The sequence below is a fragment of the Hemicordylus capensis genome, chromosome 7, assembly GCF_027244095.1.
Source record: "Hemicordylus capensis ecotype Gifberg chromosome 7, rHemCap1.1.pri, whole genome shotgun sequence".
In the NCBI taxonomy this organism is placed as follows: domain Eukaryota; kingdom Metazoa; phylum Chordata; class Lepidosauria; order Squamata; family Cordylidae; genus Hemicordylus; species Hemicordylus capensis.
The window spans coordinates 32,826,565-32,852,470 of record NC_069663.1 but is presented as its reverse complement, the minus strand read 5'-3'; the positions used below and the strand labels follow the sequence as shown (position 1 = coordinate 32,852,470).

The 25,906-nt window shown below is 43.9% G+C and overlaps 1 protein-coding gene across 5 annotated transcripts in view; it reads right to left on the bottom strand.

Annotated features, from left to right (window-relative positions):
• KPNA6 (karyopherin subunit alpha 6) overlaps positions 1 to 25,906 on the bottom strand; it is a 53,096-nt gene that overhangs the window by 22,412 nt on the left and 4,778 nt on the right. The window contains exons 1-7 of one of the 5 annotated variants that reach the window (XM_053267044.1): positions 9,449 to 9,592; positions 5,297 to 5,430; positions 4,067 to 4,162; positions 3,449 to 3,548; positions 2,429 to 2,523; positions 1,115 to 1,246; positions 214 to 302 (exon numbers count right to left, since the gene is read on the bottom strand). In XM_053267044.1, coding sequence (XP_053123019.1) covers positions 214 to 302; positions 1,115 to 1,246; positions 2,429 to 2,523; positions 3,449 to 3,548; positions 4,067 to 4,162; positions 5,297 to 5,425 — 641 coding nt within the window. In that variant the 5' untranslated portion in view covers positions 5,426 to 5,430; positions 9,449 to 9,592. Of the gene's footprint in view, positions 1 to 213; positions 303 to 1,114; positions 1,247 to 2,428; positions 2,524 to 3,448; positions 3,549 to 4,066; positions 4,163 to 5,296; positions 5,431 to 7,651; positions 7,762 to 8,990; positions 9,260 to 9,448; positions 9,593 to 25,906 lie in introns of those variants that run through there. The other 4 variants (XM_053267045.1, XM_053267041.1, XM_053267043.1 and 1 more) reach the window with 4 other exon arrangements.

The window sequence follows — 25,906 nt, the reverse complement described above, 5'->3', positions numbered from 1 at the left end:
AAAGAGACCCTTCCAGAGCTTAAGTATGGGATCAGTTAAGCCACAGTAGTGAAGAAAACTCCCATTCAGTCTTTCTAGTACACGTTCACACACAGAACAAAATGATTCTCACAGAAGCAGGAGAATGGAAGCATATGCACAAAGCTGTGAGAGTGTGCAAACCACAAGCGTCCGATTTAGAAAGCGTATGGGGTTTCTCCCCCAGCTACTCACAAGAGCAAGGGAGGAAGGATGCCACAGTTGAGGACATAATCACGACAGGCAGAGCTGTCTCCAGCGATGTTCCCGAGCGCCCAGACAGCCTGGAAGAAGAGCAGGAACTTCAGCACTCAGTCCTTGAATGGAGGGGAGAGGAGGCAACGCTGGAGCAGGAAGCCATGCTCTGGACCCCTCGTCAACTAGGCCAGCCCTTCAGACGCATCATCACTGACTTGCTGCCACTTTGTTGTTCATTACTATTGTTAACTTAGGCAGCCAAGTATTTCACAAGCTTCACTTTGTGGGTAGCAGTTAATCCCCCCTCACCCAAAGCGACTGCCAACAATCAGGTTGGTTGGTTGGTTGGTTTTAATCAGTGTGAAATTCTGCCTTCCCACCACCACTTTGGGTCTTGCTCCACCTTCGATGCCTGAACCAGGACCCCTCAAGGCTTCGGTGTTCTCTTGCCTGTCCCTGTCTTACCAGCGGCTCCAAGCTTCACTGCACACCAAGTACTCTCCCCCACCCCACCCCAGCCTCTCTGGGCTGTAATTACCCAGACTATTACTATACACTCCACTTCTCAACAAACAGTTCTCAAAGCAGTTTACAGAGCAGAAGGAAAAAGATGGTTCCCCTGTCCCAAAAGGGCTCACAATCAGATCCACCTGACCTTAGGCATGGACATTTCACTTTCCTTCATAAAAGCTGCACCATGTCAGCATTCTGTCACTGTTATCTTTATCCTGAGTAGTTTGAATACTTGAACATTCTAGGACATCATAATAATTTAGCCAATGGTAGAGGGGGCGGGGCGCATGTTCTCAAGCAACAGCCAATTTTTCATGAAGATTTGACAGAAGTGGCTGTTAACATGTTAAAATCCTCTCATCCCAAACCCCTGAAAATGCCTCACCTGTTCTTGAACATCTTCAAAATCAGAGCTCAACAGTTCGATGAAAATTGGAACTGCTCCAGCCTCAATTACTATTTTGGTTTGTAATGAGGTGCCTGAGGCAATATTCGTTAATGCCCACGCAGCTTCAAACTGAAAAGCAATGCAAGAAACCAGTTAGAAGTATGCCCCTGCCAGACATACCCATATAAACAAGAGTGACTGTCATGGGCTTTAATTAAATGACTTCTTAAACTGAAGTGTTCAATTTGTGCCTTGAGAACACATTTGACAAAGCAGAACATTTCAGAAGCTGAGCCCAACACACTTCCTTTATTGCCATGGCCCAAAGCTTAGAAGACATCCTTTAGATACACAACTCCACACAACCTGGCGAGATGAAGCTGGATTCTTAGCAGACGACAGTGTTTGTGACCCCCCTCCTGCTCCTGGAGCTATCCAAGAATAATAGTGTCTTTGGCAAGACTTTCCTGTTTGGGAGGCCAGGGATCAACCAGAGGTACAATACACAGTTTAGTCTAATTCTAACAGCTGTGATAGATGCAGGGCCAAAGCATATTACAATTAGGGATGTGCAAAGAAACGCAGCGGGGAGGCTTGAAGGTGGCGGGGGTGCTGCTTTAAGAGCCGGGGAGGGTGCACTTACCTCCTCCCACCGCTTTCCGTTTACTGCAAGCCCATCGGGCGGAAGAATACCTCCCTGCTGCCCTGTTACCCCCATTGTCCGGATATGAGCGGAAGTCTCCGATGCGCCAGCACACGCACAGACACAGAGACTTCCAGTCATATCTGGACAACAGGGAGGTACGCTGCCACCCGATGGGCTTGCAAGTAAACGGACACCGGCAGGGGGAAGCGGCAGGAGGGGATAAATGCACCCTCCCCTGCTCTTAAAGCTAGACACCCACCGCCATCAAACTGGCGGAACCACTGGTTCCATGCACATCCCTAATTACAATATACTGAATTTTTTTAGTTGTTTTGTAAGCTGACCATAGGTCGTAAATAAATATCTAACAAGAATTAAATTCCACCACCCCCACCCCACTGCCAGCAGAGCACTTTCAGAATCTTCATTGCATGCTGACTGAGGGGAGTTTTATATTATGTTCTGGATCACTGTTAGATACTACTTGGTCTGCCTTTCCTCTCCACTGATTGCGACTGTAGCCACAAAACCATCCCATCCATAGACACACTCAGCTGTAAACTGTATCAACCCAAATGCAAATACAAGTCAAGTCAACTGTTCTAGATAGTCAGCAACTTTGCTGATCATAATGAGAACACAGAAAAATCCACCTCCCTGCTCACCTGTAATGTGCTGTTTTCACTTCTTTTGAGGAACTCAACAAACCTGTCAACCACTCCTTGAGTGCTTATCACTTCATCTATAGGAGGATTTGGCTCTGAAGGGGAAAAAAATTGTTTTCAAGACCAAGGGAATTTAAGTAACACAGAGGTTTTTGTGAAGGACTAAGTGATTTGGTAATCTCTCACACAGGCCTTTTATTTGTGAGCAGTTAGCACAACTGCTCTTCTTTCAATATCCCCCTTCATTACCAAAGAACAAGAAATGACAGGTTGCTTACCTGTAACTTGGGTTCTTCTAGTGGTCATCTGTGCTCTTACATGAATGGGCTTTGCGCCTATTCGTGTAAAGCACAGAGAGCACGTTGAAGAACAACAGGTTGTTCACCTGTAACTTGGGTTCTTCTAGTGGTCATCTGTGCTCTGACACAAATAGGCGCAACGCCCATTCATGTAAGAGCACAGAGACCACGTCGAAGAACTTGCTCTTTTCAAAGAGCCTTTGTCACAATTCAATGAGGGTTAGTAGATCCTGCATTAGGAGCTGAATTATGTGTGGACAGGTACCCCTAGCTTGTGCAGAGCACAGCAGGAAATAGGAGCAATCAAGGCCAGAAAAGGCCAGAACATACAGACAAAAAGTGCAATCACTCAAACCTTACAGAAACTAGCATTCAAACTTAAAATGGCCTTTTCTCTCATTGCCTGCAGTGGTTAATCCCATTCTTATGTTTAGAACAATCTGATTTTTTTGGGGGAAAGTGACATTACTTGTGAAAACATACTATGAAATATACAGAATTAGTCAGATAGCTTTCCAAGACACTGTTGTACAACACCAAACATCTGCAGAAGCCTTTTGTAAGCCATGAAGCAAGGAGGTCCTTGGCCTTCACCCCACTTTCACACAGAACCTTTTATGCTGAAGTTCTTACCAAAACCACACACAAACTTTAGAAATTGTTTAACACGTACATACATCCCAGCTACTTATAAGACCTATTTTTAAGCCACTGGAGTTACCTTTTGAAAGTAGTTTTCTGAACCGCTGGGTAGTTACTAACTGAAGGTCGGGATCATCCGAGAACAGCATTTCCACCATCTCCCTTGTGATCACACCCTCCTAAAGAGACAGAGATAGTACTAAGACTAGCCTTTCTACACCCAGATCTCACATATTCAGTTGCAACATCAGGACCAGTGTTCTCTAATTTTTTTGATCTGTGTGCAGAATGAGTTTTGTTCTGGGCAGCAGTATCAAGGCAGTGTGTGCACACATGCAATCAGAGTGGGGTCTTCCTGATTCAACCTGAGTGGGATCTAAAATTAACTGAACGGACATCAAAAAATGTGAGTAAGTGAACACACCTTAGAGGGAACACTGCTCAAGACTATTCAGCTTTTTAGAAGGGAAACTACTAAACCAGGACTAAGAACAAAGGAGAAGTCTAGACCCTGCAAGGACCTTAAAAAAATATATATATATTTTTTAAATTCTACATTCCTGCAAGAAATTGACCACCAGAGTCAAGAAAGCACTTCAAATGGTTCCCAACAGCTACACAAACCAAGTCTTACTGTGTCTGGCCACTGCAGTACAGTTTTCAAAGGAAACATGATGCATCTTCTTAGGCTACTTACCCCAGCTGTAGTGGAGCTGACAAAGGAGTCAACGAGGGGACTGTCAAACATGGCAGCATCTTCACTGATTAGTTCCACATTCCTTCGTTTAAAGAGCTGAAATGGAAAATGGATAAAAGTCATGGAAGAACAAGCCTAGCTGCAAGTGCTGGCCATATAAAGGTAAAATGTGCCATCAAGTCGATTTCGACTCCTGGCACCCATCGAGCCCTGTGGTTTTCTTTCGTAGGATACAGGAGGTGTTTACCATTGCCTCTTCCTGCCACAGTATGAGAGGATGCCCTTCAGCATCTTCCTATATTGCTGCTGCCCAATATAGTACCAGTGGGGATTTGAACCGGCAACCTTCTGCTTGTTAGTCAGGCTTTTCCCCACTGCGCCACTTAAGGCAAGGCTGGCCATATACAGACAATTTAATCAAGTATGGAAGCCCCTGAATCTCAGCAGTGCCCCATTCACCTTCTGCTGCTTCTCCCACTTGAGATTTCAAATACTGCCCACATTTTCTATTTCATGTCTAAGCCATAAGGACTAGAAACTCACTTCTCTTCTAGATTTGAAGAATAGTATCATACTGCTACAGAGAAGCAAAATGCATGCAGTCTTGGCAAAGCTTCACAAGGTGGCACTTTCTACCACCACCACCACCTTCTACCACCACCCAGTGCAATCAGGGCACCGATTGCTTGAGCCACACTTAACCTAGCAGACAGGCACAGCTTCTCCCAGCTTTTGTACTCGGGCCTCAAACATCAGGATCTGATTCCTGATGAGTGTATTTTGTGTTTAATACTCCACTCAAAGTGATAAACGCATAGGACTGCATTTCTCTAAATAAAAAGGTATTTTATCAGACTCATATTTCAAGTGCCAAAAAAAATCAGGAACACAATGGTGCCTCAACTCAGAGCACTCAGGTTGTAATGGCCATCTACCACTTAAAGAAATTTAAACTAGTGCCCAGTCAATTTACAGCTTCCGTTTCATGACAAATTAAGAGATCACAACCCCAACTTTATTATTTGTTTGGCTGTTCTCTGCACCATCAAGTTACTGGATATCCAGTGACTGCAGTAATCAAAGATAGGTTTGAAAACTAAATGAAATCAATTTGCTTCCTCAGCTCCAGAAACACTGGAAAGCTGTCAGGAGTAGAAGCAATCCATGCAAGTGGCTTTTCTGGCCAAGACTGACATGCACACATCCACCCATCTTCCAGACAAGAATCACCTGTTGCTCTCGTTTCTGTTTGCGTAGCTGAATCCCCTCCTCCTCTCTTCTCCGACGCATTTCCTCAGGGTTCAGTGCCTTGTTTTTGTAACTCTTCATTCTATAGTTCTCTTTTGCTGGGCTCGCCATGGTTTCTAAAGAGGAAGGAGAGGGGGAAGTAGTTGCCATCTCTCTGCTGAATATTTTGCATTTAAAAACAAACCAGAGCACCTATTCTCACACACTGGCATCCTGAAAAACCTGTGCCAAAAAATCCAATGGATACTGCTCATTTATATAGCAACAGATCCATCTTACATTGTTGAAACATCGCAGATTGTATTTACAGAGCGAGCTTCTCAGAACTGAGCAAGTTCATCACATGGGTGGAATTTGAGGCTCAGCTCAGTAAGTAAGTAGATTTATTATGGTCCTCAGAACAGCTTAACATTTAAAATAATACATTTATAATTTACAAAATATTCAAATTGCTAATACAAGCTCTACGAAGTTTGGATGCAACAAAACAAAACTTGGCCACATTTATAGTAACAAATTAAAAATTTGACAGCAAAAAATCCAAGTAAAATTGATCCGTATGGCCAGGATGATTCTTTAAGAAAGGAGCAATAAACTTAATATGATCATCCCCATAAAATTGACAGTACAGGATAACATGGACAACTGACTCTATATCCCCTGAGCCACAAGGGCAATGACACAATGCATATGGAACTCGTTTATATTTCCCATCTAGGAGTGCAGGGGGAAGGGCATTCAAACGAGCAAGGGTCAATGCTCTCCTAAACTTAGGTAAAAACATATGATCTAAATATTCAGCTGGTTTGTGGCTGAAATTTTGAGAGCCTATATAGATTCCCCTTGGTAGTCGAGCACACTCCTCCTGCAGATCTATGTCCAATAGTCGTTGCCTAGAAGGCTCAGCTCAAAGTTTCATTCTTTAGCCACTGGCCTCTAAAATTCTTCAAAATTCTTTTCACTGTCAACAGAATGCATTTTTATTCTCCCTGCTTTCATGGAAACAAGCAGAAAAGGGGCAGCTAAAACGGAACCCAGCCCTGCTTCCACACACATTTTGAGAGTGAAAGAGACCAATTGTGTTTCAGAAGAAATGTATATTAGCATATGGGAGAAGAAGAGTTTCAGTAGCATCTTTGCTTGTGCCTTGAAGAAGAGTTTTGTGAACTGTAACACCAACAAGAGAATAAACTTAGAAACTGGATGGGATAAGGTTTTATCATGATGGTATTTCTATAGCTGAAGCAGCAAGAGAAATCTCACCATGATAAAACCCTATTTACCCTGTTACAGTTTTGTAAGTTTAGGTATTATTGTATTTTTATATTAAGCCATCTTGAGCCTCAGGGAATAATGAGAGATGTACTTTTTGAATACACAGTAAAGTAAAAGTAAAGTGTGCCATCAAGTCAATTTGACTCCTGGTGCCCACAATACACGGTACCCACACTTTATTCTCAAAGAAGTTAAGGCACAAGTTACGAACATTTATTGCAAGGAATAAATCAACCGTTAAGGCAGAACTCTTACAGTCAAGGAAATAAGCATAACTCAACACGAACTTGAAATTGTCCTCAAGTTCCCCACACATCTCTACAAAGTCATACTAGACCTCATTACATTTCTCAGACCATTAATGTTTTTATAGCCCTAGAAAAATAATCCTGGCCATTTTCTAATACAAAGAAGATGTGTGTGTCCCCACCCCAGGAGAGCATGTTTCTCTGCGACAAATATGACAGCAAAGAACCCAAAACACACTGGTTCACAAGAATAGGGACTTATGCCTCCAGGTAATTTCAACTGAGTAGGCATGATTCTGGAGACTGTCAACAAACTCAGAGATGGCCATTTCATATAACCAAGCATTTTAGTCAATTGCTAAAGCATCTATATTGTGAATGAATTGTGAGGGAAGATTAAATGCTTTAAACAACTCATTTCTACACTTTAAGATGCTTCTCCTGTGGAATTCAAACAGATTATCCATCCAAAAAGGTCAGAGACCCCCAAAGAGATGGTATGTAGCATTTTACTGCAATGTACAAGGATTACACCATGTTCAACATAAATAGACAGACTGACAAAAGATTCAGCTGCCTGTAAATTCTCACAATCTGTGGCCTGTTCCAGGCTTGCCTCAGACTGCTCTGAAGAATACACAGAAACGATTACGGATGCCATTAAGCCTCAAGTCAGTTGGATATTCCACATTTGTCTAGTTGCACCCTGCAAGGTATGCACCAGATTTAAGCTTTCAGAAAAGCTGAGCTATAACCAAGAAAAGTCTAGGAAGGATCTTCTAGAAAGTGCATGTTAAGGTCAACACCAGTTTACCTGATGCTCAACTTTCTATTATACTTTCAATCCACCTCCTGTCCAGGTCTTCCCTTAGGCCTGCCTTTGTGCCCTCCAACTCTCACCAGTGATGTCCTAACGATAGATGTGCGATAATGGGATCCCATTCCCATAGCAACAATAACATCACAAATGGAGATTTGTGACTTCACTGCAAGGTCTCAACACAGAAGTTGAACTTTAGACAGACCTGGTACCAAACATACTAAGGAAAAAATCAAAAAACAGAGCAATGCCAGTTTCACTCAAGATGATTGCAGAGTCAGTCCCAGCACTCTTCAATCATCATGTGTGCTACCAATTTCCATTAAAGTCCCAAGACGCTACAAGTCCAAGGAATGGCTGAAAACCTTTTATTTTCATTTAAACCAACTTTCATCCATCGGTCCCAAGAGGGCCTACAATACAACTAGCATAATAAAAAGCCAAATATATATGCACAACAATACACACAGAGACCTATATAAAAATTACAAGATGCAGTCTGGCCACAACAACCACATAATTTTTAATGTAAACCGCACCGAGCCATTTTTGGAAGGGAAGTATAGAAATTGAATAAATATTGTTGTTGTTGCCGCCCAAAGACCCAGACATAAACAACCGTCTTTCACCATTCCTGTAACAGGACACATACAAAACAAAGTATCATCAGGGGCAACCACTGAGAAAGCCTTGTTCCACCTATGCAACAGATGTGCTGCTTCTGCCACTGTTGGAACATGGATCAGGGCCCCTCCAGACAATCTTGTAAGACCTAGTTAGGAGCAGTTAGTCCTGTAAGTAGTTTAGGGCCCAGGCTGTTTAGGGCTTTAAAGGTAATAACATTATCACACCACATAAGAGCAGCCCTGCTGGATCAGGCCTAAGACATGCACCCTGCTTCACCCAGTGGCCCACCAGATGCCTTAGGAAGCCACAGAACCAGGAGATGAAGGAATTCAACTCGGAAGCAGGCAGCCAGTCCAATCCCTTCCACATTAGTATAATAGGATCCCAGCAGGAGGTCCTTATTAATAGTCTGGCTGCTGTATTCTGCACTACGCAGCTGCAGCTTCTGAATGCTCTTCAAGGGCTGCTCAACATAGAGCATGTTGCAGTAGTCCAAATGAGACAAAACTATGTCTCATTTGTGTCCAACAATATTTGTTGAAAGGCAGTGTATACACAGTAGTAGTAAACAATCAACCACAGCCAGATTTGTCTTCGAGAGAAAGTTGTAGCTGGTGCGCCACCCAAAACTTCATGGAGCAGTCCTGGCCATGGCCGACACCCAACTATCTCAACGCAAAATCCAGGTCCCAGGCCATGCACCTACCGCTTCCAACAGGAAAGCCACAGGTCATCTCCTCTTTAGAAATAGGGCCCAAATTATCCGTCTTGTCCTCCAAGGTTTACTGTTTGTTCATCAATCCCCAATGAATGACTCTTGCTCTGCAACGCCACCACTTTCAGCATCATTGAGGGCTTTGTTCTTTCAGACTCAGTCCCCTCTTGCTGTCCCTTCTGCCTGGAACTCCCTCCCAGCACACAGCTACCATGCACCATTCCTCACTCTTCCTTCAAAACTCTCCTCAAAGCACAACATTTCCATGATCTCTTTGGCTGAACCTCCACTCCTAGCCACACCCAAGTCTAAGTATGTGCCACTGCAGTTGCTCTGCCCTTGAAACCCCACCCTGTTTTCTTCCCCAGGCAGGCTTCAGAGATCGAACTACTAAGGAGGGAACACCGGGCCTTTGCAGGGGAGGGTTCACCAAGGCAGCAGTCACATACCCTCAGTCCTTGAAGATAGGGTATAATCCTATCTAAATGTCTTGATGAAGGTCAGTAGCCTCAGCTGCTTGCGAGTGGGGTGTAGCCTTGACCAAAATTGACTCTGTAAGTACAGCAGGCCCAGGTCCAAAACTCAGCCATCACTTCCCATTTCCTGCTCTTTACTGGCTCACTGCATTAATTCCTTTAGCTTTCTAGCTGGCTACTAATCTCTGCTGAGTAACTGCAAAAATTCACATGCCTAAAACTGGGACTCAGACTGCTGAGTCAGAGGCAAAAGCAGACAGGGAAGCTATTATGCAAGCACATTTGACAAATATGGCTGTATTTTATCCCAAGCCACATCACACAGAAGGGAGGGCTTGTGGGGAAAATGTGGGGATGGGGGAGACCAAGAAATAGGATGTGCTGGAGTTAGCAAGGCCTTAAAAAAAAATCACCCATCTGTCAAGCATTATAAAAATCTGTAGGAACAGCCTGGCCACAAAAACATCTTTGCTAAAGCTGAGCCTTAGTAAAATGAGCTGCCCAAAGAATCTGTCCATTTTGGGGACAAAGCAATGCTTGGGGCAGGGGGAGTATCTTTGCGCCTGAACAGCCTAATACTGATAATGGTTGCATTCCTTCTATGCCTTGTCACTGGCATACAATCTGCTGCTGCTGCTGCTGCTGCTGCAAGGACTCCAGCTTTCTACTAGGTCTTTTCCCTGGAAATAGTCACATGGGAAACCCAACCTATCATGGACCATCTGACTGGATGTCAACTATACATAGCCTATTTTGGCTATAGAGGAATGCCATTAAGGAAGCAGCATTACCCTCAGTGGGTGAATACTTCTGCATCTTGATACCCAAAACACTGGAGCAAAAATGCTTTATACTGCTAAAAAAACCAGCTGGTTTAGAATCAGAGCTAAGGCTATCTCAATCTAGCTCAAGCTCCACAAAGCCAGGAAATTAGAACCTAAGGCTGAAGCCTTAACAGACGTGCCACATGATCAGCAATGTTGTTGTACAATGCCACAAGTTGTGCTCACTTCCAACTTGACCTCCATGCACCCACACTCTTCCTTCATCTTTGAGGCTCACATCAAGATGGGGAGGATGGAGTTCCTGGCCACCAGCAAAGACACCCCATGTAGTCCTGCTCCTGAAGCACTTGACCCTCATGCCATGGTGGCAGGGGTTGATGGGAGCTGTAGCCCCACAAGCAATGACAACCAAAGTTTGAAAGATTCTGAAAGGTGAGTTCTGTACCCAACATCACACCACACACTGCGATTCCACAGGAACACAAAGGTGCACAGCTAAATACTGCATTTGTCCCCCACACACTTCTTTTGGCTCAGCACTAAAAATTTAGGTTTCCTGAATAAAGTATTCTGTTTTCAAAATTGGGTCAGCATTATATTAAACTAAAATATCAGAATTTGTTGGTTTTAAACAAAAAATAAAGAACAGTTGCATTATATTGATAAGCAACACATTAATATTGTAATTGCCAATTAATTTGGTACAATTTAATAAAATGTAAACAAAAAGTACTATGAGAACAGTCATTAGGTCAGAAGACCTTAGTTTTTCAGAAATCCTTGGAAGACAGAGTGCATTTTGGGCGGTATACAAATGTGTTAAATAAATAAATAAATTAAATCCCCCCCATTTGCAGCTTCCGCTTCAGTCTACACAGTTTTCAGTCCTGCTCAGCTCAGAGGAATTCTGAGCAGCTGCTCATGGCAGATAAGAATCCAGCATAACACTGTATTTAAGAGGGGCACGGGGGAAGAGGAGAAAGATAATGGAACCCACATATTTCTAGTTCATTATTAATTCAGCACATCTCTGGCTTCAAAAGGCCCTCCTGACAAAATTCTGCTCTTCCCAATATGGTGCACTCCCCCTGGGGGAGACTGTCTCATGAGTTAAATCAAGCAAGCTGACTACAGAGTACATGTCATCTTTGACCCATGGTGCCAGGGGAAGCATGAGTCCATGAGCTGTTTTGCAGTGAACGTCACCTGCAGACATCAGCAGCTTAACACTCAGGCTATGCCAATGCAAACTAAGCAACAGGCAGACTCTGGAAGTTAAGGATTCAGCAGAAGTATTTTGAAACAGTCTCACTCTCTGCCAAGTATGCGGCAGTCACTAGAGAGTGACTAAGTACTATTAAAGATATTTTCCCCTTGCTCATTTCTTTGGATTGTGCAAAACCTGGCATTTCCAGGACTTTCTAGTCAACCCTTCCATCCGTCAATAACAGCCAAAAATTTCAAGAAGCCTCTTGTGACATATTCCACCCCACTACTAAATCTCCAGCAACACAGAGTCTGATACTTACACATAGATTACATAGGAAGCCATCTTATATCGAGTCAAACCATTGGCCCATCTAGCTCAGGACCGTCTCCACTGACTGGCAGAAGCTCTCCAAGGTTTCAGACAGGAGTCTTTCCCTGCCCTGGCTAGAGATGCTGCCAGGGATTGAATTTGAGACTGTCTGCATACAAAGCACATGCTCTACCCCTGAGCTATGGTCTTTCCCCCACTTCTCACTAGAGTAACTACTAACCATGCCAAATCCAGGATGGCATACTGTTAGTTAAGGGGGTGGGGGGATCCCAACAAGGTGGCTAGTTGCCACCTATCCCTCCATGTACCAGCTAAGTCAGCATTTCAGTTTTCTACATCAACTTTCTGCTATCCAATCAATGAACGCTGCATAAGGTCCAATGGCATATGTAAGGTACACACATTCATGCAGAGCCCTGGCCATGCTGTTGGATCTCACCGTCAGCCCATGGAAAATGACAGGATGGCCAACACCTCAAGTGCTCCACTGATTCTGTAGGAGAAAATAAGGAATGCTGTAGGGATGTGCACAAATTATGATTCATTCACTGATTTGAAGCATAGCCCAGACACCTTTAAGTGGGATGAGAGCAAGTCCGTACCTGCTCTTCCACCACTCACCGCAGCTTCCTGCTGCAGCATGCCGCCCAGCTGTCCTCACCTGACTGAGGCCATATGCATGCTGCCACTGAGCGAAAGCAGCAGAAAGCAGTAGCAAGTGGCAGAGGAGCAGTTATGGACTTGCTCTCGTCCCATTTATAGGTGCGCAGGCTGTGCTTTGAATCAGTGAATGAATCATGATTTGTGCACATCTCTATTATGCTCCCAAGAGTCTCTCAGAACTTCCAGCACTCCTCAGAACACAATACAATAACTACTTGCTTAAACCTTTTTAAAAAATTATACCCGTGACCATCAGAGTCACAAGCAGTGTAGGATATACCAGCTGGAGGGGAGCAATGGCAGGAGAAGGGGCATGCTTTCATCTCCTGGGCTTCCTAAGGCATCTTGTGGGCCACTGTAGGAAACGGTGCTGGACTAGATAGGCACTGGGCCTCATCCAACAAGACTCTGATTTACATCTTTTGTCTTCAACTTTGACTATCCATTTTAGCAGACAGATCCGAGTGTCTGTATGTCTACATGCCTTCTTATGATCTTATAAACCTCCAACATGGCCCTTTAATGTTTACTGTACTTCAAGTGGCTGTTTACATAAGATGGACATTTACTTCAGAAAAAATTGTTCCAAGGCATATACCTGCCAACATATTACAACACATGTATATTTGCAACAGCCTTATGTTCCCAACAAGCGAGGAGTTGTATCTCAGGGTAGGACACAGAGTTTGCATGTCTCAGATTCATTTCTGGAAGCATCTCCAGGTAGGGTTGGAACAGATCCTAGAGAGCTCCTGCCAGCCAGTAAAGACAATACTGAGATTGAGAGACCAAGGGTCTGATTAGTAGAAGGCAGTTCCCAATGCCCCATGCTTCCTAAGAACTACTGTCCAACATTATCCCTTGCGCCCCCATTACTATGCACTGTTAAAGGCTCTTCTCTGCCTGCTGTTACTCATTTACTCTGCAACAGCCTACCTTCCATTTTCTTCTAAAACAGGGAATCAGTCTGGAGAGAAGTTCATGGGTGGGGGGCTGGATGGGAAGCTGTGCACTGGCATTTTGTGTCCATGTGCATGTATTGACATGTGTTAGTCAACATGCAACTTCTAGGGAAGCAGGGGGAGACTGAAACTGCAAGCCTCTTCTGGGGGAAAACTTTAGTGCATGTGTATGCAGGCAAATACTTTTTAAATTTATATCCTACCTTTATTATTATTATTATTATTATTATTATTATTATTTCTTGTTTACACAGTCAGACAGGTGTTATTGACTGGTTTGTTTTATCCAGACATCGAGTCCTTCCCAAGGACCTGGGATGGCTGAATTTTATCATCAATACTGTTGGTTATTATAGATATCGTCGCAAAATATAGGCTGTTCCCAGTAAAGCTGCTTTTTGTAATTGGCTGATGGTGATTTTTGTCGCCCCTATGGTGTTGAGGTGCTCTTCAAGGTCTTTTGGGACTGCACCCAGGGCGCCAATTACCACTGGAATTATTTTGGTCTTTTTCTGCCACAGCCTTTCAATTTCAATTTGTAGATCTTTGTATTTGGTGATTTTTTCTATTTCTTTTTCTTCTATTCTGCTATCCCCTGGTATTGCTATGTCGATTATTTTGACTTGTTTTTCTTTCTTCTCGACTACAGTTATATCTGGTGTATTGTGTAGCAGATGTTTGTCTGTTTGTAGTCGGAAGTCCCATAATATTTTTACATCTTCATTTTCAACAACTTTTTCAATTTTATGGTCCCACCAATGTTTGGCTACAGGTAGCTTGTATTTTTTGCAGATGTTCCAGTGTATCATCCCTGCAACCTTGTCATGCCTTTGTTTGTAGTCAGTCTGTGTGATCTTTTTACAACAGCTGATCAGGTGGTCCACTGTTTCATCTGCTTCTTTACAAAGATGGCATTTGCTGTTTGTTGTTGACTTTTCTACTTTTGCTCTTATTGCATTTGTTCTTAGTGCCTGTTCTTGTGCAGCCAGTATTAAACCCTCTGTTTCTTTCTTCCAGTTGCCATTCTTAAGCCATTGCCAGGTCTTGGTGATGTCTGATTTTCCACTTATATTGTTCAAATATTGACCATGCAGGGGCTTATTTCTCCATTTTTCTGCTCGGTTCTTGACTTGTTCTTTCTTGTAGGCCTGCTTTGTTTCATTGGTGTTGAATAGTTTTGCATTCTTGACCATTTGAAGTGCATATTATTATTATTATTATTATTATTATTATTATATCCCACTCTACCTCCAAGGAGCCCAAAGCGGTGTACTACATTCTTGAGTTTCTCTTTCACAACAACCCTGTGAAGTAGGTTAGGCTGAGAGAGAAGTGACTGGCCCAGAGGCCCCCAGCTAGTTTCATGGCTGAATGGGGATTTGAACTCGGGTCTCCCCCATCTTAGTCCAGCACTCTAGCCACTACACCACGCTGGCTCCAATTTAATATATAATTTCACAGGGCAGTTTTCATTTCATAATTGGAAACATTTCTAAATACACCAGAGCAGAGAGAGTGCAGGCTTGGTCAACAAGGTGTGAATTTCACAGCTCCAAGGCTGCCCTGTCACTGGTGCCTACTGTGTGTTTTTTTTTGTTGTTGTTGTTTTTTAAGTACCCCAACACTTCCCCCAGAGCAGTTGGAGAGTTTGAAGGTGCCTGTCAGAACAATTCTCTCCATTTTCTAGCGAGTTCTCTCTAACCCAGGGCTGTTTGCTTCAAATAGCTGCCAGAAGACGGCCTGTTCCCTCCCTAAAAGAGCACAGCAATGCTACTGTGAGCCTCACTATAGTCCAGGAAAAAGTGATGTCCCAAAGAGAAAGGGGAAGAAAGAGGATTGTGGGATGATAGAGGCATGTCACTTCCTCCAGTTCCATCACATAATGCTCACCTCTTGCTTGACAGCCTAGCAGAGAAATTCCTTTGCAACAGGTTTAACCTCTGCAAGAGGCAGAAAGACCTGTTGGTGTGTAACAGCCAAACATGAACCACCACTAGGCATGTACTGAGGAGTCCAGGCAAAAGAAAGCGTAGGGGCAGAGCAAAAGAGAAAGAAAACAAGGCCTGTTGCTGCAATAAAGCCTGGCAGCAGGAGAAACAAGAAAAGCTCCACAGTCCACACAAGTCCACTGAAACACTGACGTTGTTTTCCCTGACAGGCCCACCCCTTGCCTTGAAGGTCACATATGCACTATGCACAACACTAGCGATTCATTCTGGTCAGAAGAACCCTAAGACTACATGTGCTCACATACAACTAGGACTTACCCAGGAATCAGTTCCCCCTATCTTGCAATATAAGAGGCTAGACCCAACATAAAGATTACATTGAAGGCATCTTTGACATTTTCTACCTTCAGCTACTCCTTATGCACTAACCTAGCTACTACTTCCAGGTTAGCAATTTACACAATCAAACAATCCTCCTAGCAACATATGTCTGGGTGGGGCTAGCAGCAGCCTACTTAAAGGCTCCACAAGTTAACAGCTCCAGAGTCAAACCTGTCCTACCTTCCACAGATGCCAGCCTCCTCTCCCCTATTCTCCCCTCTGGGTTCTCAGCACAAGGCATGGGTGGGAAAGAGATCAAAGCATCCAAGAAAAGGCCAAAACCCAGGTCTGCTAGCAGCGTATTTGCAGCTGGGGAGATAAGAGATGAGGCTGAGCTGATGCCTCCCCATTCCCCACTTAGTGTCACCAGCCAAGAGGAAAGCTTGCTAACTAAGCAAAAAGACAGACACCCTTTTAAAGTGACAATTCTCTTTATTAAGCAGGGGGAGAGCAACTGGCCCTATCCAGCCCCAGCACAGCATCCCTCCAGTGGCTGTTGCTGGTGTGTACCTTATATTTCTTTTTTAGATTGTGCACCCTTTGGGGACAGGGATCAATCTGAATTTACTTATTGTTTATTTTTCTGTGTAAACCCATTTGGGTACTTTTGCTGAAAAGCTGTATATAAATATTGTTGTTGTAGCAGGACACATGAGTCCAAGTGTCTTTATATTACCTGGATAATCAGAAGTATAAAATGGGCCAACAACTATGATGCTTCTAGCATGAACTAACAGGTAGGGCTGTAAACATTCTGTGTTCCCATGGAATCGCAATATGTGGGGTTATGCTAGGTACAGAACTCACCTTTCAGAATCTCCATTTTCCTTTGATTAAAAAGGAACATTGGACTTACCGTGAAGGGTTATTTTTCCCTGTGACTGGAGCTCATCAGTATGGGTTGTGCACTGAGCATGCTCGAGAGACAGGACCAAAACATGTGAGGCTAGTTTCCTGTTGCCAGAGGGCGCCATATCCTCAGTTCCAGGACTGTAGCATAGAGTGTGGCACATGCAGAAAGAGAGAAATAGCCTAGAAAGGCAACAGGTTAAATACACAGGAGGACACATACTAATGCTGTTATGTACTGGAAGGTGGCTCCATCCAAGATATGAAGAACCAACCCAAATAACTAGATATATACGGAGGTGGGACTGATGAGCTCCAGTCACAGGGAAAAAGAACCCTTCATGGTAAGTCCAATGTTCCTTTTCCCCCTGTGCTGGAGCTCATCAGTATGGGACATGCCCAAGCGGTATGCGAAAGAACAACTGGGAGGGAAGGATGTATTCAAACTACTTGTAGGAGGACTGTGCGCCCAAAGGTCACCTGAGGTGCCTACAAGAAGAATATTTGTAGTGATGAATAAGGAGAGAAATGGAAGAGCAAAGTGACAGCTATACTGTATCCAAGGAATTTGTGCTGAGAAGGCTGCTGTGGCTGCCCTGGGCATAGAGAGAGCTGTAATTCTTTTAGAAAAGGTACTGAAAGAGACAAAGGGAGGTCAGATATGTGAAATACCTGACCTATAGTGTGCCTGATATAGATGTGTAGAGCCCTGCAAATGTGTAAGCCAGGTCTTTCTCTGTGGTGAGGTAGGGAAGGCCAAGGTCAGTCATAAGGAGGAGGGATCAGGTTTAAGTACCATATAGTCAGCTTGGACATGCAGAGTCCTTATGTACAATAAAGTGGTCAGCATAGACACTGTGTGGGACAAAGATAAAGTGACTGCAATGACCGAGTATGGCAGAAACTAGAGAGGAAGAAGATAAGGGTTTGAATCATAGCAAGGGAATGGCATTAAAGGCCTCATTCAAGTACCCCGATAGTAAAAAACAAAAAAAACCATACTGGACAATAGGGGGAGCCAATTGGAGGCCCATCGAAGAAAAATTGGGCACTGTGGGAATATTGGACAGAACTACCGCACTCTGAAGAGTTCGGAATCAAGGCTAGAACGAAGGTATGGCATTTGAGAGAACTGGAACGCAAACCAAAGCTCTATAACCGGTGGAGGCAAGGACTTTGGCAACCCTGACTTCGGCCAGTGGATTGGTCATTTTCCATGTATCTAGAGCAGCTGTCCATGTCATCTGAAGGGCTAGACGGTAGATGGATGCTGGGAAGCCAAGATGGAATGTTGCACCTGATCCCTGCAATCTTCTGATTTATTATTATTTTAATTTGCAGCTATTTTGTAAGCAACAGCTGCCTTCAAACCAGCAAGCACCAGATCAGCCGGAAAAATTTAACCACCCAAGAAGATGGGTTGGAGGGCTCTTGCGAAGGACTGCTAGAATTGGAAGCTAGCTGCAGGCCCTCAGAAAGGGATCCTTGCAGCAGCTCTTTCTGCCTGACCAGGTTCCATAAGGAGTAAAGGGAACTAAAAACTGCCAGTGATCTAATTGGGAGTGGAAAAATGTCTAGGCTTTAGGTTAAGATAAAATGCTAGGATAGCTCCCTTCCCACTTTCACACAATCTAAGAAGGGGAGAGGGTAGGAGGAAGAGAAATAAAAGAATAAAAAAGGAAAATGAGAAACTAACCTGTCATTTTTCCAAAAAATGCTGGAGAGATTTTACAGCCCTGCCACCTTGAGCAAGACAGGACCAGAACTGGGGATAGGGTGCCCTCTGGCAACAGGAAACTAGCCTCACATGTTTTGGTCCTGTCTCTCGAGCATGCTCAGTGCACAACCCATACTGATGAGCTCCAGCACGTGGGGGTGGGGGGAGAGACAGTTTCTAGTCCTTAAGCTTAAAAGTAAAACCTGATAAAGCACACTTTAAGAGTTTACCCCTTGCTTTTTTCCTATATTTTAAGCCAGCTTAAAGTTGTGACATTGAGTCAGTGTTGACTCCTGGTGATCACAGAGCCATGTGGTTTTATTTTATAGAATTCAGGAGGGGTTTACCATTGCCATCTCCTGTGCAGTATGAGACAATGCCTTTCAGCATCTTCCTATATCGCAGCTGCCCAATATAGGTGGTGGGGATTTGAACCAGCAACCTCTTGCTCCCGTGTGTGTGTGTGTGTGTGTGTGTGTATGCTTTAAATTTAAATTTTATTACTTGTATCTGTGTCTATCTTATTGTTGTAAGCAATATTGTTCTATCTGCCCTGAGCAGTATTGCACTGGAGGGGTGGGGTATAAATATTTTAAATAAATTATAAATTATAAATAGGCACATTACTTCCCTGCTGCACCATTAGGCGACTCTAAACCAGATTACAATGGTAGTTTAATGAAGCTTTATCAATCATGTTTTATTTTTATATTGTAAGCTAATTTACAATATAAAAATAAAACATGATTGATAAAGCTTCATTAAACTACCATTAAAAGCTACAATTTTAACTGCATAAAAAACAAAAACAGGGGCACAGAGAGCCAGCACGGATAATATACAAAAACAAAAATCAAGGGAAACTTGAAAAGGCTTGTGGGAAGCACAGTTTTTTAGCTTCTGTCTGAAGACCGTCAGAGAGAGTCAAGTGTGCATTAGGCAGTCAGAAGCTCCAAAGGGGAGGGCCTACAGAAAAGGAACCGGGCATACAACAGAAAAGTGCCGTGCACTGTTAGGAACATAGGCAGCTGACATATACCAAGTCAGACCATTGGTCCATCTAGCTAAGTATTGTCTACACAGACTGGTAGCAGCTTCTCCAAGGTTACAGGAAGGGATTTCTCTCAGCCCTATCTTCGAGATGCTAGGGAGGGAGCTTGGAACCTTCTGCATGCAAGTATGCTGATGCTCTTCCTAGAGCAACCCCATCCTCTAAGGGCAAAATCTTACAGTCTTCACACATGTAGTCTCCCATTCAAATACAAACCAGGGGCAAAGGGGACAATTCATGCTTGCTACCACAAGACCAGCTTTCCTCTTCATTGCCCCTTCACATAATCAGCCAAATCAGAGTTCAGTAAGCACTGCAGAATAAGTTATGCCAACCAAGTAAGAAAATTGTGAAGGTTTTCATCATATAGGATGAAGAGTTCAACTCTTCTCAGTGAAGACTGGCTCCCCACCCCCCCCCACCAGAATGGAGTACCCGCAGTCCCTGTCAATAGGTCTCTGTGTCACAGCAAGCATCTCTAAAGGAGCAGGGACACACAGGGAGAGAACAAACAAAGCAGTAGCCATCCCAACAGTCTAAGATGGATCGCGAGAGCCAAGAGCTCCCAGTCCAGGACACACTGTGCTAGCAAAACCTTCACCCTAACATTCTTTCAGCTTGCCTGGTGCAGCAGTCACGGCTGGCTGGCTGGCTGCCGCCCACCCAACCAGCTCACAAAAGCTAACAGCGCAAGAGTATCCATGGAATGCGCCACTTTACTGACCAAGCTGGCTCCCATATGAGGGAGAGAGGGAGGGAATGAAACACACTTGAGATAGAGAGTCATCTCTCACTAAAAAGGGTCCTTTCACACCCTGTTCCCTCAAAAGAGCAGCAGCTGTAAGATGTCTGAGCCCAACACTTCCTTTCCCATCTGCAGCCTGCACCCACCCCACTGCCCACAGCTATTCAGAAGGATACAGGCAAGGCCACAATCACATCAGCTCAAGCACCACCAAGCATGACCTGCAATGCAGCCATATGAATAATTTCTTGGCAACAGCATCTAAACACTAAACACCTAGATATCCAGGATGGTTCCCGTCTTCCAAGTCATGCAAGACAGGTGTGGTTTTCGACAACAAGCACAGCCCTAGAGCCCCACCTACTTCTGTCAAACCCCATCTGTGTTTTGATAATACAATGAGAGAAGTTATAGCTGGAGCTGTTAAGACCCAAGGTAAGCCAGTTCCCAATGCCGTTTCAATGCCAAGCATACATAGCTCATCCCACCAAGATGAACAAGCTGAAGAACTCCCCCTCCTCAGTCTTCAGCATAGTTCTGAGAAACAGGAAATAAATGCTGCATGTCACTCAGCTTATGGTCTGACTTATATGCCCCCCACCAAATGAGGTGAGGCAGGTGGCTACCAGGGAGAGCCCCTTTTCAGTGGTTGCACCCCGCCTAGAGAATAGCCTCCCCAGCAGTGTTCTCTCTAATTTTTTAAATCTGTGTGCTGAGTATGTTTTGTTCTGGGCAGCAATATCAAGGCAGTGTCTGCACACCTGATTTTAGAGTGGGGACTTCCTGATTCAACCTGAGCGGGATCTAAATTTAACTGAGCAGACACTAAAAACGTGTGAGTGTCTGTGTGTGTGCACGCACATGCACACACGCACGTGCACACACACACCCTTAGAGGGAACACTGCTCCCCAGTGAGGTTCGCCTGGCTTCATCACCTTGTTCTTTTAGACATCAGGCAAAGGCCTTTTTGTTCACCAGGCCTTTTAAATTCAAATTTTCAGATTTGATATGATTTTTAACTAATTTTAAAATGAATTTATTTTAAGCTGCTTTGTATTGTATTTTCTTTTCTCCTTTATTTTGGTCATGATTTAAACAACGTGTTTTTATTGTATATTTTAATCCTCTGTTGTGAACCACCCAGAGAACAATTTGCTATGGGCTGACTAATAAATAAAGTTTATTGTATCAGACCAACCAAGGACTTCCCCCACACCCACAATCAATCATTGAAAGACATGATTTACACTGCGACTGACCATGCAAAGTATCCACATACATACCTCTTTCAGCTCCATTCTAAGATAATGATTTTTGGATACAGTATCCATTTCCAGGATTAGGTCAACAGAAAATATTAAAATGACCAGAATGCTTGGGATAAATTGGATAGACTGGCTTGCTCACAAATTGCAATTAGAACAAGCCAGGAAATACTGGGTTTTGATGAGCCCAAGGCTCTTAGCGGAAAGACTAAACCAGTGAGCTTCACTATTTTTCAAACAGGGGTCACTTCAGTTAAAAAAAAACTTCAATGTGAGAGCCATCTCCCACTGTGCTGACCTCCACACAGTACTGAACTTTTCTCTGTGCTGGGAGGACCCCTTAAGAGAGACGGAGCCCTCTCAAGAGCTCTAGGAGGAAAGTACTGAGAAGGACTACTCTTCTCAGCATTCTGTGCCAGTGTTCCCTCTAAGAGGAATTCCCAGATGTTGACTACAACTCTCAGAATCCCCAGCTGCAACGGCTTTTGTTTGTGGGTTATGGGAGTTGTAGTGAACAACACCTGAGAATCCCTGTTAGAGGGAAGACTGTTCTGTGCATGCCTTGCAAAAATGGTGCAGGGGCTCATGAGGGCTCAATTTCCCTTAAAGGAGCCCACAAGCTGGAGCAAGGCACAGTGAGAATGGTCCTCCCTGCATGGCCCCAGGGGCACTGTGAAGAGTATTCAGCTTTGGTTGAAGCTTCACACAGGCCCAGTAAACAATTGGTCAAGGAGCCGCATTTAGGGTTCATGGGGGCTGCCACTGGCCCCCCAGGATTTACAATGAAGAACACTGCGCTAAGTTATGGTTTAATCACAGTTTAGCACAGTGTCTAAACCTGGCCCAAATCTTGCAGTGTTTTTTTTAGTATTAGGAGACTTGTTTTAAGAGTATTGCAAGTAGCATTGGTTTCCACATTTATGATATACTTCACACACTGAAAGAGTGCCATACAACTGCTAAGCATTATTACTTCTGCTTAAGAGTAGCCAGTAATGCTGACCATGACAAGTAACAGGTTTTCAACCCAAGTCCACTGAGCAGCCCAGCACCAAATCCACCTTTGAGTGCACACACCACACGGGGGTCCCCAGAACTGCTACGTGGCATATGCTCTTGCCAGCCCTTCCTAGACATCTAGGTGGGCAGCAAAACCACAAGCAGCCCAGACTTTCTAACAGTAGGCTTTACCTACTCATAAAACAGACCCAAGGCTTGAAATTCTTACAACCATTGCCCAATTTCAAGATAACTCCCAAATGAGAAAATTCCAAAGCAAAGACAACACATTCCAGGCCTCTGCCGTCCTTGCAGTCATGCTCTGACACACTGGAAAGCACTGCAAGTTTATCTTGCTACCTGGAGTGTTTGTATTTTATTAGAGGACCTGCAAAGAGTTACCAGCTACCCAGCAGCGGCTCATCCTAATGAGCCAGGAGGGCGTCAGAGGCTGGTGGCCATTTGTCAGGTGGAGCTGCACAGTTAACCACGCAGCTCTACCCAACCCAACGAATGTAGAGTGGCTCTCAGGTGGGGAAGGAGAAGAGCAACCTGAGCTGCCTCCCCCGCTCCCCACCCGGCTTATTAGGACAAGCTGCTACTGCAGCTACCTTTTCAAGCTTGTGGGCAAGTACTTCATTCAACTGCCTTTTAAAAATATAGTTTCAGAATAATTCTTAGAAAATTTACTGCCACAAGATGTGGTGACTGTTACAAACTTTGATAGATTTTAAAAGGGTTTAGACAGATTCGGTTCATCAGCCACTTGCATCATGGAACAGCTACAAATCTGATTCTGGCCCTCAAAATTTTACATGACTCTCAGCTCTGATTGAGTTGGGGCAGGGACATGTCAGGTGCAATGAGATCTAGACTGTGAGCCTCAAGTAAAGTGTTGGAGGCACCTATACACAGTATAACATGACCAGAACTTCCATGAGCTACTTTGGAAAACAGAGTTGGAGAATACATTCATTCATGGACCCAAATTTCAGATTTATAGGAAGCAACACCAAACATTCAGGTTAACAACAGTCACCATAAATGCTATGTTTCCAAACTCCTTCCAACCACCTTCTAGGAGAGACCAGTTTTCTCACCATACTTTTGATGGATGAAGACCAGCACATCAAAATCTGCACACTATATTACCATAAATGCTACAGCAGCCAATAGGTGAAGCGGGGGACACCCAGAATTGGTGCTGAAAGCGTTATGACTCTTCCACCATTTGGCTCCAAGGACCTGTGAAATGGAGCCACATTTTAGGCAAAAAGCCCTACAAAAGTAGACACAACCTCAGTTTGAATGCTTGGGGGGGAATCACTCCCTTTTACTACACACAATAAATGAGCAAGGATCATCAGGGAACTGATCCCACTATGATTTGCTTCCTACTTCTAATGCTCCTAGCTCAGTGCTAGAGTGCATAACCAAGACCTCCAGAACTGTACCAAGAGAAGGGCAACTACCTGTTCAAATGGCACACTCCTGAAAAGGGCCCTAAGGACCCCATAATCCAAATGGGCTGAGCCATCTTGGGTATGTGCAACATACAAATACATGAAGCTACCTCATACAGAGTCAGGCTACTGCTACATCTAGGCCAGTACTGTCTTCTCTCTCCAGCCACAGTCCTCCAAGGTCTTTCCTCTTTCCCAGCTTGAGGACTGAAGCACTGAAGCAGAACATCCACCTCCCAGAATCAGAGCTGCAGCTGCATGGAAACATCTTTCCAGAGAGACACAGGATTTCCCCCCTCCCTGCACCAAGTCAAAGCTGATCTTACCACGCAACAAATTCAGTTATTTAACCTAGAGCATGGACTTCTGAGCCCATGGGCTTCTGCCTCTGCTAAATCTCCCAGAGCTTGTAAACAAACTGTAACAAGAAAGAATCTCCTTCAGAGAGGAAAGCTTTTAATTGGGAGAATTGGTGGGGTTTTGTTTTAAACACAACTATCATGTGTGCAACAAATGATTTACAGCAGTGAAGGAGAACAGGTGGGCTAGTAATTTTTGCCATGAATTTAAGACTACTTTATAGAGGAAGGAAAACAGACACACCTTCACCCACCCTACCTTCTATTTATTTCAAACTAAATACTGGATTTCCTACAAATCATCGTCACAACCCTCTTAATTCCAGGGTGTTGGCAAAGAGATATACCAACTGAATCCACCACCTGCCTCTTGTAAAGCCACAGAGGCCCTCAAGCAGAAGGCACCAGGGTTGATAAAAATTGGATTTTCTTGATTTAAATTGGATTTTTTAATAAAAAAAAATTGTGAAGAACCTAGTCAAAGATATCATGAATATTAATCATAATTCCTGATCTGTTCTATTCTGCAGCGCCGACACAAACCACCGCTCCCCACCTCCCAAGTGCAAAGACAAAGAAGGTAAATTAATGGAGGACTGGCGGGGGGCGGGGAATGGAGTAGATCTGAGCAAGGAGTAGGAGTCTGGATATAAATGCACAGGATGGAGAGGGGAATAGGAAGTGAAACCAAATGTGAACAGAACGTATCCACGCAGTCCTGGAGAAACGTTTTCCAAGTATATCCTCCATTGTAGAAGGGAAACGCCTATCATGGCAGTAGGCCGTATGAGAGACCCGATTTGGGAATATTTTAATGAAGTTCCTGTACATGTGGGTAAGAAAGGCATGCATGCAAAATGTGAACAGTGAAACAATGAAATGCAAAGCCTAGTTGCCCCAATGAAACAGCATAATGAGAAGTGTGTACCTACCTTCTAAAAATGAAACCTAAATCTCTAAATATGTACTAAGGTTAGACAACAAGAATGTACTTTTATAGAAAATGTTGATTAAGTAGAATCTTCCTGACTAGTTATTCAAATTGTGATTTAAATAATTAAAATTGAGTCCTTCTGAGAAGCAGCTGAAATCAAATCAACCCTGGAAGGTGCTGTGGTTCAAAAGCAGCAGCATAGCCTTGAGGGACCAAAGCTCAGTGCCAAGGATCAGACCTGGAACCTCCTGCCTTCTCCAGGTAGAGGGTTTAAGGTAGCAGGACTGGAAGAGGCCTCTGCCTGGGGCCTGGAGGATTACTGCTGGATGGGTCAACCCAAAGTTCCCAATAATTTTCTAATCTGTGTGCGGAATGTGTCTTGTTCTGGGCAGCAATATCAAGGAAGAGTGCATGCACGTGCATTAAACCTTAGCAGGATCTAAAGTTAACTGAGCAGACATCAAAAAACTTGTGTGCATGCGCACGCTTTAGAGGGAACACTGAAATGGCCTGACTCAGTATAGGCAAGCTATTTATATCTTAGGAAGTGTGAAGTATCCTATCAGGCAAACCTCCCTTACACTCTGAAAAACCACCAACCAGAGCACACAGAGTTTGAGTGTGTGTGTGAGCTAGCCAAATTGAGCATGCTTTAAAAGGCTTACTACGGCCTCTAATCGCTACAAGGATGGGGGACCAATTCGAATAGTCCACCCCTGGAGGCTTCCAAATCTGCTATATACTGAGTCAAACCATAGGTCCATCTA